At 45.8% G+C, this 11,936-nt stretch overlaps 2 protein-coding genes across 2 annotated transcripts; both read right to left on the bottom strand.

Moving 5' to 3' along the window:
- Positions 1-2,761: 2,761 nt before the first annotated feature.
- Positions 2,762-5,471, bottom strand: LOC123384817. The gene is made up of 2 exons (XM_045055377.1): positions 5,211-5,471; positions 2,762-3,579 (listed from the first exon to the last, which is right to left on the bottom strand). The coding sequence occupies exons 1-2, from the start codon at positions 5,469-5,471 to the stop codon at positions 3,073-3,075; spliced, it is 768 nt and encodes a 255-aa protein (XP_044911312.1). The 3' UTR covers positions 2,762-3,072.
- Positions 5,472-5,489: 18 nt separating this feature from the next.
- LOC123384816 lies at positions 5,490-8,024 on the bottom strand. The gene has a single exon (XM_045055376.1). The coding sequence runs from the start codon at positions 6,666-6,668 to the stop codon at positions 5,490-5,492; it is 1,179 nt and encodes a 392-aa protein (XP_044911311.1). The 5' UTR covers positions 6,669-8,024.
- Positions 8,025-11,936: the final 3,912 nt, after the last annotated feature.

Raw genomic sequence — 11,936 nt, 5'->3', positions numbered from 1 at the left:
CCGCTGTGGTCTGTATGTAACAGAATATTCTCCATTCAACATTGCAAGTTAGCCCTGTCTTCCTTTAAACTCAGTCCCCTTTGTATTCTTTATTACAGATACCTTAACTGTACTAACTGTATGAATTTGGAATCCTGACACAGTGGCAAAATTGCTATGTTGACTATTACTAATTGTGATCACAGACCCTCTGAGAGACAGAAGCCAAAGTGCTTTCTGTTCTACTCTATGTTTTTTATTAATTAGATGGTTGAACATATTCACACCGTAATTTTCTATTTGAATTTATTACAGTTTTTCTTTAAGTAATTGTTATGCCCAAGGTGGGGCTTGAACTCACAACCCTGAGATCAAGAGTCACGTGCTCTACCGACTGAACCAGCCAGGCGTCCCTATTTGAATTTCTTTTTTTTTTTTTAAGACTTTATTTTTAAGTAATCTTTACATCCAGTGTGGGACTTGAACTTACAACCATGAGATCAAGAGTGGCTTGCTCTACTGACTGAGCTAACCAGGCACCCCAAATTTCCTAACTTACCTACTCAAATCTTCTGTGCACTATTCATTTACTTAAAAAATAAAATGTAGCACCTACTACGTGCCAAACACTGTTCTAAGAGCTTACAACGTAGAACACATTTACTGTCGCATTGAAATAACTTCAGCTCTAAGAGATTTAATTTGTCAAGGATATTGAATCTTTCTCTGCCATATAATTTGAGGATGAATTTCCCCAGTTTATGGTTTTTCAGTTTGATTTATCATGATTACTACTTGCTAAAATGATGGTCAAAACTATCATTTTTCTGCAGAGTTTTTCCCATAATGCCACACTGAGAAATTATAATAGTCACTTAATATTTGCTACTATTTAATCCTTAGGTTTTCAAGTACATTTTTAATCAGTCTGGGATTTATTCTAGGTTGACAATGAGGGAACTGACTTTATTTTGTCGACATGCCTAACCGTTTACCCAAATATAATGTATCGGTTAATCAATTCTTTACTTACTGATTTGGAAGCCCATCCCAAAGTGTGCCTGCAATCACAATGTTTCACAAAATGAAATGTACAGCGTTATTGTACACCTTTTAGAGATGAGAAAAACATACTTAGGACTACAGATGAAGGGTTTTATCGTCTCCAAAAATTTAGCTTGTTTAGTAGCATCTGTGTGATAACCCCGGCTCTCTGGAATGTAGCCAATGCATTGCTGGAGGAAAAGAGAGGCCTCTAAGCATTCACTTCCCACATGACAAAGAGCACGCATTACATTTCAGCCTTTTTTTTTTAGAGTCTACATATTCTCAGTGACTTAGACTGTAGAGTTCCTGATTCACTAAGATCCACCGAGAGAGAGGGCATTGAATGCAGAAGGCTTTTTTTTTTAATGTTTACTTATTTATTCTGAGACAGAGAGAAGGAGAGAGCAAGTGTGAGCAGGGGAGGGGCATAGAGTGAGGGAGACAGAGAATCTCAAGCAGGGTCCTCCCTATCTGCTCTGAGCCTGACACAGGGCTTGAACCCAGAACCCACGAACCATGAGATCATGACCGAACTGAAATGAAGAGTTGGATGCTTAACTACCAGGTGCCCCAAAAGTAGAGGTCATAGAAAGCCATGAAGAATGAAGCAAAAACCCTGACAATAATATGAGAAAGAGAGATGTAGGGCAAAAGACAGGCAGGAGAAATAAAGAACATGATAGTCTAAGCGGCAGTTTATTCTGCTCACTTCAAAATGTTGTAAAAATTGGTTTTCATGGCATTCATGATGAGCCATAAATAAGCAACACATGATACTCAGTTTAAGGGGACAAAAAATCAAATAATTCACCTCGTAATAACTGACTTAAATAAAATGCACATGAATGCTAAAGCTTTCGTATCTCAACATGTGCTTTTGTAGAACATGTTTGGAACTGCTAGACCAGGAGCGTTTTCTATCATTCGAGGTAGATGCAGTTCTATTGCTAAATTCTACTGCTATGCGGTAAAGGGTTAATTCAGCGGTATGGGGGGTGCTCAAACCCTGCATATTCCAAAGGAAAGATTGGCCCTTCCCAGCTTCTGCAAAATAACCTGTAAGCCCCTGTGACTGTTCCTAATAAGAGTGTCTTTATGTACCGGAGGACTCGAGATAAGTCAGATTTATGCCAACAATGTGACTTATGAATATCTTTTTTTGTTCCCTTGGGGCCCTGGGCCATACTGTATCAGTGTGACCTTTGAGCAGGGGTGGGAGGTGTAATGCCCGAAGTTCCGAAACCTCCCACAAAAGTCCACCAGAGTCGTAAGTCAAAGCCAAGCGGCAAGGGTCGTTTATTGCAGGTTCGAACCTGGTCCTCTGCGCACTCGTCGCCGGTGACGCAAGAGGCCACGATCAGGGTTGGTACAGCGTTTTTATAGACAGAGACAAATAGCACAGGGGAGGTTTCAAATTATGAGGGGCCTGATTAGTTGATTTTAAAGTAAGGACATTTGTTGTTCTCTGATTGGGCGTCCTTTGTCTGTCCTTTGGCGGGAAGGCTTTGTCCGTTACTTGTGGCGGGAGGAAAAAAGGGGGAAGGGGGAAGGGGGTAGGCTAGGTGAGGAATGTGCTAAGCAAGCAGGTTTACAGAAGCGAGAAATGCCAGTTAGTTTATGTACAATCACTCATTCCATTACATATCAGACTACATTTAGGAAGGTTTACAACCCATTCTACTACACAGCGGGTTACATTCAGGAAAGGCCTCACAATGCTCGTAGCAAACAGCAAGCAAAACAGACTTCTCAGCAATTGTATTTCTTATCAAAGATCCATAATAAGCAGAAAAGAGAACCTAGCTTTAAACTAAGGCAGGGCTGTCATTTGGATTGTTCCTTTCATTCCCCCCTTTTCCTTGTGCCTAAAGAGCCAATCTTGGATCTTCAGTTTTCTATTTGTAATGTCTCGAGCGGTTCGTAAGACCATTAACTGTACAGCATTGAACCTGTCTTGGACAAAATTAATCATTTTGTTTATGATGCCTAATGTGAGAGCGAGAAGTAGGATGGCTAGAGGCCCGAGTAAAGCGGAGAGCAGGGTAGTTAACCATGGGGATGCACTGAACCAGGATTCAAACCATCCTGCCTCCTGTTCTTTTTTTTTTTTTTTCTTTGCTTATGTCTCCGCACGTATACCCAGTCTCCGGGTTGGTAGTGATGCGGCTCAGGAGGGGTCCCGTTCTCATAAATGGCTCTCAATCTGGACCAAACTTCCTGGTGGATGTGCTGGAGTTCCCTCAGGGAAATAAGAAGTTTATGATCATTAAATTCAGTTAACACATTAGACTGTAGGTTGGGAATTATAGGGGGGGGCACTCCATACATGATTTCAAAGGGGGTTAATCCCAGTTTGTAAGGGGAGTTCCGCACCCTGAACAGAGCGTAGGGGAGTAAGACTACCCAGTTAGCGCCAGTCTCCATGGTCAATTTGGTTAGGGTCTCTTTTAGGGTTCTATTCATTCTTTCTACCTGTCCTGAGCTTTGGGGTCTATATGCACAATGTAGTTTCCAATCAGCCCCAATGAACTGTGCTACTCCCTGTATTACCTTAGAAACAAATGCTGGCCCGTTATCTGATCCTATTAGGATAGGGAATCCATACCTGGGCATGATGTCTTCTAATATTTTCTTTGCCACTACCTGTGCAGTCTCTCGTTTGGTGGGGAAAGCTTCCGTCCATCCTGAAAAAGTATCTACAAACACTAGCAAGTATTTGTATCTATATTTACCAGGCTTTACCTCGGTGAAGTCTATTTCCCACTAAGCTCCTGGCCTGGTTCCGCGAGTCCTAGAGCCGGGATTTTTTCCATGGTTGGTCACGCTTGTCAGTTGACAAGCCTTACAGTTGGCAACTATCTGTTCAATCTTTGGCCCTGAGTTCCTGATGGTGATTTCAGCATGTCTTATCAAGTCTCGCATCTTCTTGGTGCCCAGGTGGGTGGCCCGGTGTATTTTAATTAAGACTTTATTCCCCATTTCCTCTGGGAGGATTACGCTCCGGTCTCCTGCTCTCCACCATCCATTATGATAGCGGGTCATGGGCAACCTTTGGATCCAATTTAGGTCTTCTTCAGTGTAGGTGGGGCTTTCTGGCAAACTGGCTGAGCCGGGGTCTGGTAAGGCGGTCATTAAAGCACAGTCCACCTGTAAGGCCACCTCTCGGGCCACCTGGTCAGCCAAATTATTTCCTCTGGCCACCGGTGTGACCGGTTTTTGGTGGCCTGGGCAATGTATGATGGCTAGTCGTTTAGGCAGCCAGAGTGCCTTTAAAAGAGCCAATATTTCTTCTTTGTTTTTGATAGTTTTCCCCTCTGCAGTTAACAGTCCCCTCTCTCTGTATATAGCTCCATGTATGTGGGTCGTAGCAAAAGCATATCTGCTATCGGTATACACGTTTAGTCTCTTGTCTTTTCCCAAAGTCAGTGCCTTGGTTAAGGCCACAAGTTCAGCCCGTTGGGCAGAGGTGCCAGCTGGCAAAGGCTCTGCCCAAACAGTCTCAGTTTCAGTTGTGACTGCTGCCCCCACGTACCTTTGACCCTGATGTACAAAGCTGCTGCCGTCAGTGAACCAGGTAACCTCGGCGTCTGGTAGCGGGTGATCCTGTAAATCTTCCCGAACTCCGTGAACCTGTGCCAATATCTCAGCGCAGTCATGGAGGGGGGTATCCAAGTCTGGGTCTGGTAACAGGGAGGCAGGGTTTAGTGTTCGGGGGGGAGCATAAATGATTCTGAGGGGATTTAATAATAGTCCCCGGTAGTGAACCAGTCGGACGTTACTTATCCATCGGTCAGGAGGTTGTTTGAGGACTCTCTCGATGGCATGAGGGGTTGTAACATGTAACTCTTGTCCCATAGTTAATTTATCAGCATCCTTTACCATTAGAGCTGTAGCAGCGATCATACGGAGTCAAGGGGGCCAGCCAGCCGCTACTGGGTCCAGTCTTTTTGAAAGATAGGCAACGGGCCTGGGCCATGGGCCAAGGAGTTGTGTCAGCACTGCTTTGGCTACCCCTTTATTTTCATCTACGAAGAGATGAAAGGGTTTGGAGACATCGGGGAGCCCTAAGGCTGGTGCCGACAACAGGGCGAGCTTAATTTGCTGGAAAGCCCGCTCAGTTTCCCCTGTCCATTCAAAGGGCACCTGTTCTCGGGTGACCAGGTAAAGAGGCTTCTTGCATTTTTCTTTTTAGGGCATTCTCGGGCCCAATGGCCTTTTTCTTTGCAATAGGCACATTGGTCCTTATCTAGGGGCTTTTGGACAACAGCGGCCAGGACTTTGGTCATTTCCTCAGTGGCTTTAAGTTGCCTGTCCTCTGGAGTCTCTCTATTATTATAGACACGCTGGGCAATGCGGAGTAAGTCCTGAATCTGTTTTCCCCCCTTTTCCTCTAGTTTCTGGAGTTTCTTTTTAATATCAGTGGCTGCCTGATTTACAAAGGCCATTACAACAGCAGCTTGGTTTTAGGGGGCCTCGGGGTCCATGGGGGTATACTGTCTGAAGGTTTTCATCAGTCTTTCTAAATAAGTAGCAGGGCTCTCTGTCTTACCTTGTATTACTGAATACACTTTTGCCAAATTAGTGGGCTTGCGTGCAGCAGCCCGGAGACCCGCCATTAGAGTCTGGCGATAAATGCGCAGCCGTCCCCTACCTTCTGCCGTGTTGTAGTCCCAGCCATCCTGTGGGGGTCGGGTCAAGGGAAAAGCTGCATTAATGAGATCAAGGTTAGCAGTGGGTTGGCAATCGTCTCCAGGAACCAGCTTTCTTGCTTCCAATTGAATTCTTTCTCGCTCCTCAGTGAACAGGATTCGGAGGAGCTGCTGACAATCATCCCAGGTGGGTTGGTGGGTAAACATAACGCTGTCTAAGAGACTTATTAAATCTTTAGGGTTGTCAGAAAATTGGGCATTCTGGGTTTTCCAGTTATATAGGTCACTGGTAGAGAAGGGCCAGTATTGAAGTCGGGGGTTCCCCGTATCATCGGGAGGCCCTGTTTCCCGTAAGGGTAAAGCTACGGTGGAGTCAGGAAGGCGGAGTCCTGGCTCATGAGGGGCCCGCCTACGGGTATGTCCAGCCGGACTTTGGACTTCGTCCCCTCTAGGCATGGGCGCGGGTTGAGCCTCCCTATCTTCTAATCTTTCTATGGGCTGAGCTACGGGAGGCTCTGCCGGCGCGGCAGGGATAGGAGCAGCTTGCGGAATAAGAGGGGGAACCTGGTAAGGGGGTGGGCCAAGGGAAAGTAAATCTTGGCTGTCGGGGAGAACAGGGGGTGCAGTTGGAGTTGGCGGCTTGGGAGGGTTGATAGGTTTAGCCGCTAGAATTCTGCATGGCCCTGTTGTTAAGAAAGAGGCCATCCAGGGAGGTGGGTTTTCTACTAAATCTTGCCACACCAGAATATAGGGAATCTGATCCGAGTGACCTTCTTTCCCTGGTAGGAAAATTTTTGATTTTATTTTAAGGACCACAGGGAGGCAGAAGGTTCCCTCTGTAGGCCAATTGACCCCAAAGGTGGGCCATTCAGAGTGGCAATAGGTGATCAACTTCCTTTTGCGAATGTCTAGGCTTAAGTTGTGTCCTCTAGCTTTTACGTCCCTGAAGTTGGCGAGAAGGAGGGAGAGAGGGGTGCTCTGCGTTTGGCCCATGTTATGATTCTGAGGAAGAGGAGAAGAGAAGGGGGCGCGGGCAGCACGGACGTGGGGGAGGGGGCGCCGCTGGCCAGGGGGTGGGAGGGAAAGCCGCAGGGAGCTGAGGAAGGAGGAGAGAGGAACAAAGGATGGAATAATTAATTCTGATCAGCCGATAAAACACTTAATTCCAATAAAACATCCGACCCATGAAAGAAAAACAAGAACTAACAAGAATCTTTCGCAGTGGTTCCAACTTTCTGGTCTCGGCCAGCCGAACAGAAAGGGTTATGGCTAGGACGGCAGTAATTACAAGGGCCCAGGGGTGACAATACATTTAGACTGACATAGAAGCACTCGCGTACTCGCCCGTCCGCGTCCCTCGCGGGAACTTAGGTGCCTCTTAGCATGGGCGGGCAGGTATAAACCCCCTGCTTGGATCAAAATAAATTTTGACCGCCTTAAGCCGTATGAGGATCACCGCGGAAGTCGGGTTAGAGCCCACTCGAATCCCGTAGCTTATGCTGTGGGACTACACATAGGGGAAGTCAGGCGCGTGCCCCTGACTCCCAACAATCATTCCAGTCGATTTAACAGACAGACACACAGACACACATCACATCAAAATACGGATAACAATTGGCATGCCTAGATGGTTTTTTCTTTTAGACGCCTAGAGATATTTCTTAGCACTCTGGAAGTTCATAGAGAAAATGAAAGTATTTAGTTCGCAGGCGCGTTGGGCGTAAGCAGCCCACAGAAAAGAATCCCGATGGGCCAAAAAAGGCCCCCGATGGACCAAGAAGGTCCCCAGATGGACCAAGAAGGTCCCCAGATGGGCCAAGAAGGCCCCCAGATGGACCAAGAAGGTCCCCAGACGGGCCAAGAAGGCCCCCAGACGGACCAAGAAGGTCCCCAGACGGACCAAGAAGGTCCCCAGATGGGCCAAGAAGGCCCCCAGACGGGCCAAGAAGGCCCCCAGACGGACCAAGAAGGCCCCCAGACGGGCCAAGAAGGCCCCCAGACGGGCCAAGAAGGCCCCCAGACGGGCCAAGAAGGTCCCCAGACGGGCCAAGAAGGCCCCCAGATGGGCCAAGAAGGCCCCCAGATCCAGTCAGTGGACGTCTCCAACTGACACCGGCTGGGTGCCCTATAGCGCGTCCGCCAGGGTCACACCAGCTTCCAGACAGAACCGGTTCTCCAGAGAAGAAACACAGATCAGAGAGAAAAGGAAGAACGTTAGAGCCGGCTTACTTACCGATCGGAATCAGATACGACCCGTTGACCAGAAGTCTGGTGGGCTCGGAGGAGATCTCGGTGGAACCTCCAAATGTAATGCCCGAAGTTCCGAAACCTCCCACAAAAGTCCACCAGAGTCGTAAGTCAAAGCCAAGCGGCAAGGGTCGTTTATTGCAGGTTCGAACCTGGTCCTCTGCGCACTCGTCGCCGGTGACGCAAGAGGCCACGATCAGGGTTGGTACAGCGTTTTTATAGACAGAGACAAATAGCACAGGGGAGGTTTCAAATTATGAGGGGCCTGATTAGTTGATTTTAAAGTAAGGACATTTGTTGTTCTCTGATTGGGCGTCCTTTGTCTGTCCTTTGGCGGGAAGGCTTTGTCCGTTACTTGTGGCGGGAGGAAAAAAGGGGGAAGGGGGAAGGGGGTAGGCTAGGTGAGGAATGTGCTAAGCAAGCAGGTTTACAGAAGCGAGAAATGCCAGTTAGTTTATGTACAATCACTCATTCCATTACATATCAGACTACATTTAGGAAGGTTTACAACCCATTCTACTACACAGCGGGTTACATTCAGGAAAGGCCTCACAATGCTCGTAGCAAACAGCAAGCAAAACAGACTTCTCAGCAATTGTATTTCTTATCAAAGATCCATAATAAGCAGAAAAGAGAACCTAGCTTTAAACTAAGGCAGGGCTGTCATTTGGATTGTTCCTTTCAGGAGGGCTGAAGCCTGAACAGTTAGGGCCAGTCGTGCAAGCGTGCTATGCCTATGTGATTGACCCCTAACAAAAAAAAGCCCAAAAACCTATGTGCTGAGAGAATTAAATTCTGTCCAATAACATCATTGGTAGAGTACAACTGGAAAGTTATGCCTGTTTTTTCCTGGATGCTGACCTAGGTACCTTTTTCCTTGGATCATTTTAATCTGTACCATTTTTTTGTAATAAATATTCACCATGAGTACGATGGCTTTACTGAGTTCTGTGAATCCTTCTACCAAATCATTGTACCTGAAGGTACTCTTGGGACCCCTGACACAATTATGGACAGCGTTAAAAATCTTCAGTAAATGCTTATGGAGTGCTTTTAGAGTTACTTAAACTTAAGTTTGGAAAAGGCATCACATCTATTACTCTATACTTAGAGCGGAAGGCGAATGCCACAATTATTATACCCCAGAAGCAGACCCTATGTAACTGTGGATTAACCCAGAAAAATTCAGAGAGGCCCAGCAGGGCCCAGCCTGGTGCTGAGGGTGGGAGGTGAGGACAGTACAGCTTTGAGCAAGATATTTGGCTTTATCTACTACTTCTCATCTCTGTTGAAATGGGCAAGTTCATTAATCTTGCTGTGCCTCTGCCTCTTACCTGTAAGATGGGGATAATAGTAGGTTGTTTGAATATTGATTTAACACATATGTAAGTAACTTAAAATAGTAGGTGATAGAGCCCTTCCCTAAGGAATGTGCCTAAGGAAAACCTCAAGACAAGGTAAGGCAATCTGTCCATGTGTGCTTGTGTGACATTTCTCCCAACTCTGTAACATGGACCGCCCATTCAGACTACATGTTACCATGTATGGGAGACAAAGGAGCAAAAATTGTACAAAAGGCTATACCCCGCTGTGCTTGGGGCTCAGTTTTTTTGGGTACGAACCCACTGAGCCCGTGCTGGCACAACAAAGAAGGCTGCTTCCTGGAAAGAGAAGCCTCATCGTCCGGACTCTCTCTGTCTAAGAATCCTGCTACAAGTATATAATTGAGAGCTCAACTACTGTTAGCTATTGTTATCACGATTGTATTGTTTGTGGCTAAAATTCCAAGGAACCTATCACAGAATTGACCCGGAGCTGAAATTATTGAGTCATTTAGGAAAAAAAAGTTCCTCGGTGACTAGCAAAGATAGCCTAGTCTTGCGGAACATTTAATATACATCAAAACAAAATTTCTAAAAATACATATATAAACATTTATAGAAAAGTTCAAAAAGGAACCATCAACCATGTTAAGACAGGGAGATATAAATCTTGATTCCCATAAGCCTTATCTGTTTGTCTTTCTTTTGAATATTGACATGCGAGATTTGTCATACACACATTGTGTTTTAAAAGGAAACAACAGGACCAAAATGGAGTCACTTGGGCTAAGCCCACAGAGGCTTAACCTAATTGAGGTTTCCATCTTCCCCGGGAATATAATCTTAACTATTCAGTCTAGAATTTTCTGGTCAACTCCAATAAGGTAATCTACCACATAAGCTCTTTCCACTCCCTACAGGAAGATGAAAAGATCCCCTAATAGACCTGTTCATTCCCCCAAAGGAAGGTGACCTCATCGAAAACAATCCTTTTGTTCACTTATGACTTCCTCGTTCTGCCTTCAAAAACCTTTCCCTTTGTGTAGTCTTTTGGATCTCCTGTCTTCTTGCTAGATGGGGTGCCACCCAATTCATGAATTGTTGAATAAAGCCAGTTAGATCTTCAAAATTCACTGGGTTGAATTTTTCCCATTTACCACGTGGCTTCTTTCCTCTATAAAATTGTTCCCATCGGCTATATTGCTGGGGGTAAGATTACTGTTGTAAAGGATATTAATGTTTTTGCGATTGTGCTACGTATAGTCATAGGGTTTTACAACAAGTTCACACCACAATTCAGTGCCAGGGAAGCAGAATGCATAACAATGAAGGCTTTGCTATTGTCAAGATAAGGTGGTTTTCCCTCTGGTAAGGCATTAACATTAAGGCAGTAGGGGGGGGTTCCTGGAAAAACTTTATACTCTGTATTTGCCTCAAGTATTTGTCAATGGGCTGCGGGTTATAAGGAAATTTAATTTTACCTGCCATTTCCTTCCTTTGCTCCCCACATCACTGTGGAGGGGAGGGTGATGTTGGGGCTCCAGGAAACTGAGTCTGTAAATTTCTGGAGCTTAGGCTATTGATAAGATTGCCTTGTTCTTGTAATTTACTAAGACATTTGTAAATGATGGAGACTCGTATCCGCATGACCCTGATCTCTTATCAGTTAACCACCAACCACCGGGTAACCAGTTAACCCGTTTGTTTTATCTTTTCCTTTGTGCTTGGGTAAGGAGTGCCTGAGGCATGTCACTCAAATCTCGCCTGGGTGGGAGGGGGTGTTGCTAGCTTGTGCTCTGCCCTCCGCTTGCCTTTGGGGCTCCTTCATTCTAAGGATACAAGGATTTAGCAAATATTTAGATATGGGTAAGCGTAGGTACATAAGAATGAAAATAAAAATAAATGTGTGTCAAATTGCTTGCAGTTCAGTAGGAAGGCAGGCATATATAATGATATAATGTAGCAGAGATAGAAGAACCTTCTGCCCAGCAGAGAGCACAGAGGTGACAGATAAATTGAGGAGGGGGCGGGGCGCCTGGGTGGTTCAGTCGGTTAAGCATCCAACTTCGGCTCAGGTCATGATCTCACCGGTTCATGGGTTCCAGCCCCGCAGCAGGTTCTGCGCTGACAGCTCGGAGCCTGGAGCCTGCTTCAGATTCTGTGTCTCCTGCTCTCTCTGCCCCATCCCTGCTCACACTCTGTGTGTCTCTCTCTCAAAAATAAATAAACATTAAAAAAAACAACAACAACAAATAAAATAAATAAACTGAGGAAAGGCATTTGAGGTGGAGGGTAAAATCAGCCAAGGTTTGTGCAAAGGTTATGATGCGCACGTTTAGGCACAATGAAAATTAAAGTTTCCAGTGGCTGGAAACGAAGCTGTGAGTGGAGATGAGGAGGGTCAGAATGGACACCCGGGTGTCCATTGAGTATGTTTCCCCATAAGCTCATCAGCGTTTTCTCAGTTCCTTTCTTAAAGGTGGAGAGTTTGCAGGCATTTGGAGCCTCTGCCCTTAAGCTCTCGCGTCCCCTTAGACTGCACAGCCTGTTCCTTCAGAAGCCAGAGCAAATTACCCGTATTGGCAGATGGCTGAGACGGCTGCAGCTAAGGCTGTCTGGCATGCCTGCATTTCCAATGAGATCCTTCTGATTTATTTCATCTGCAGTAATTAAACTTGCCTTTCTTTGCAGC

The sequence above is a fragment of the Felis catus genome, chromosome B1, assembly GCF_018350175.1.
Source record: "Felis catus isolate Fca126 chromosome B1, F.catus_Fca126_mat1.0, whole genome shotgun sequence".
Lineage (NCBI taxonomy): Eukaryota > Metazoa > Chordata > Mammalia > Carnivora > Felidae > Felis > Felis catus.
This window is presented reverse-complemented; position numbering and strand designations above follow the sequence as displayed.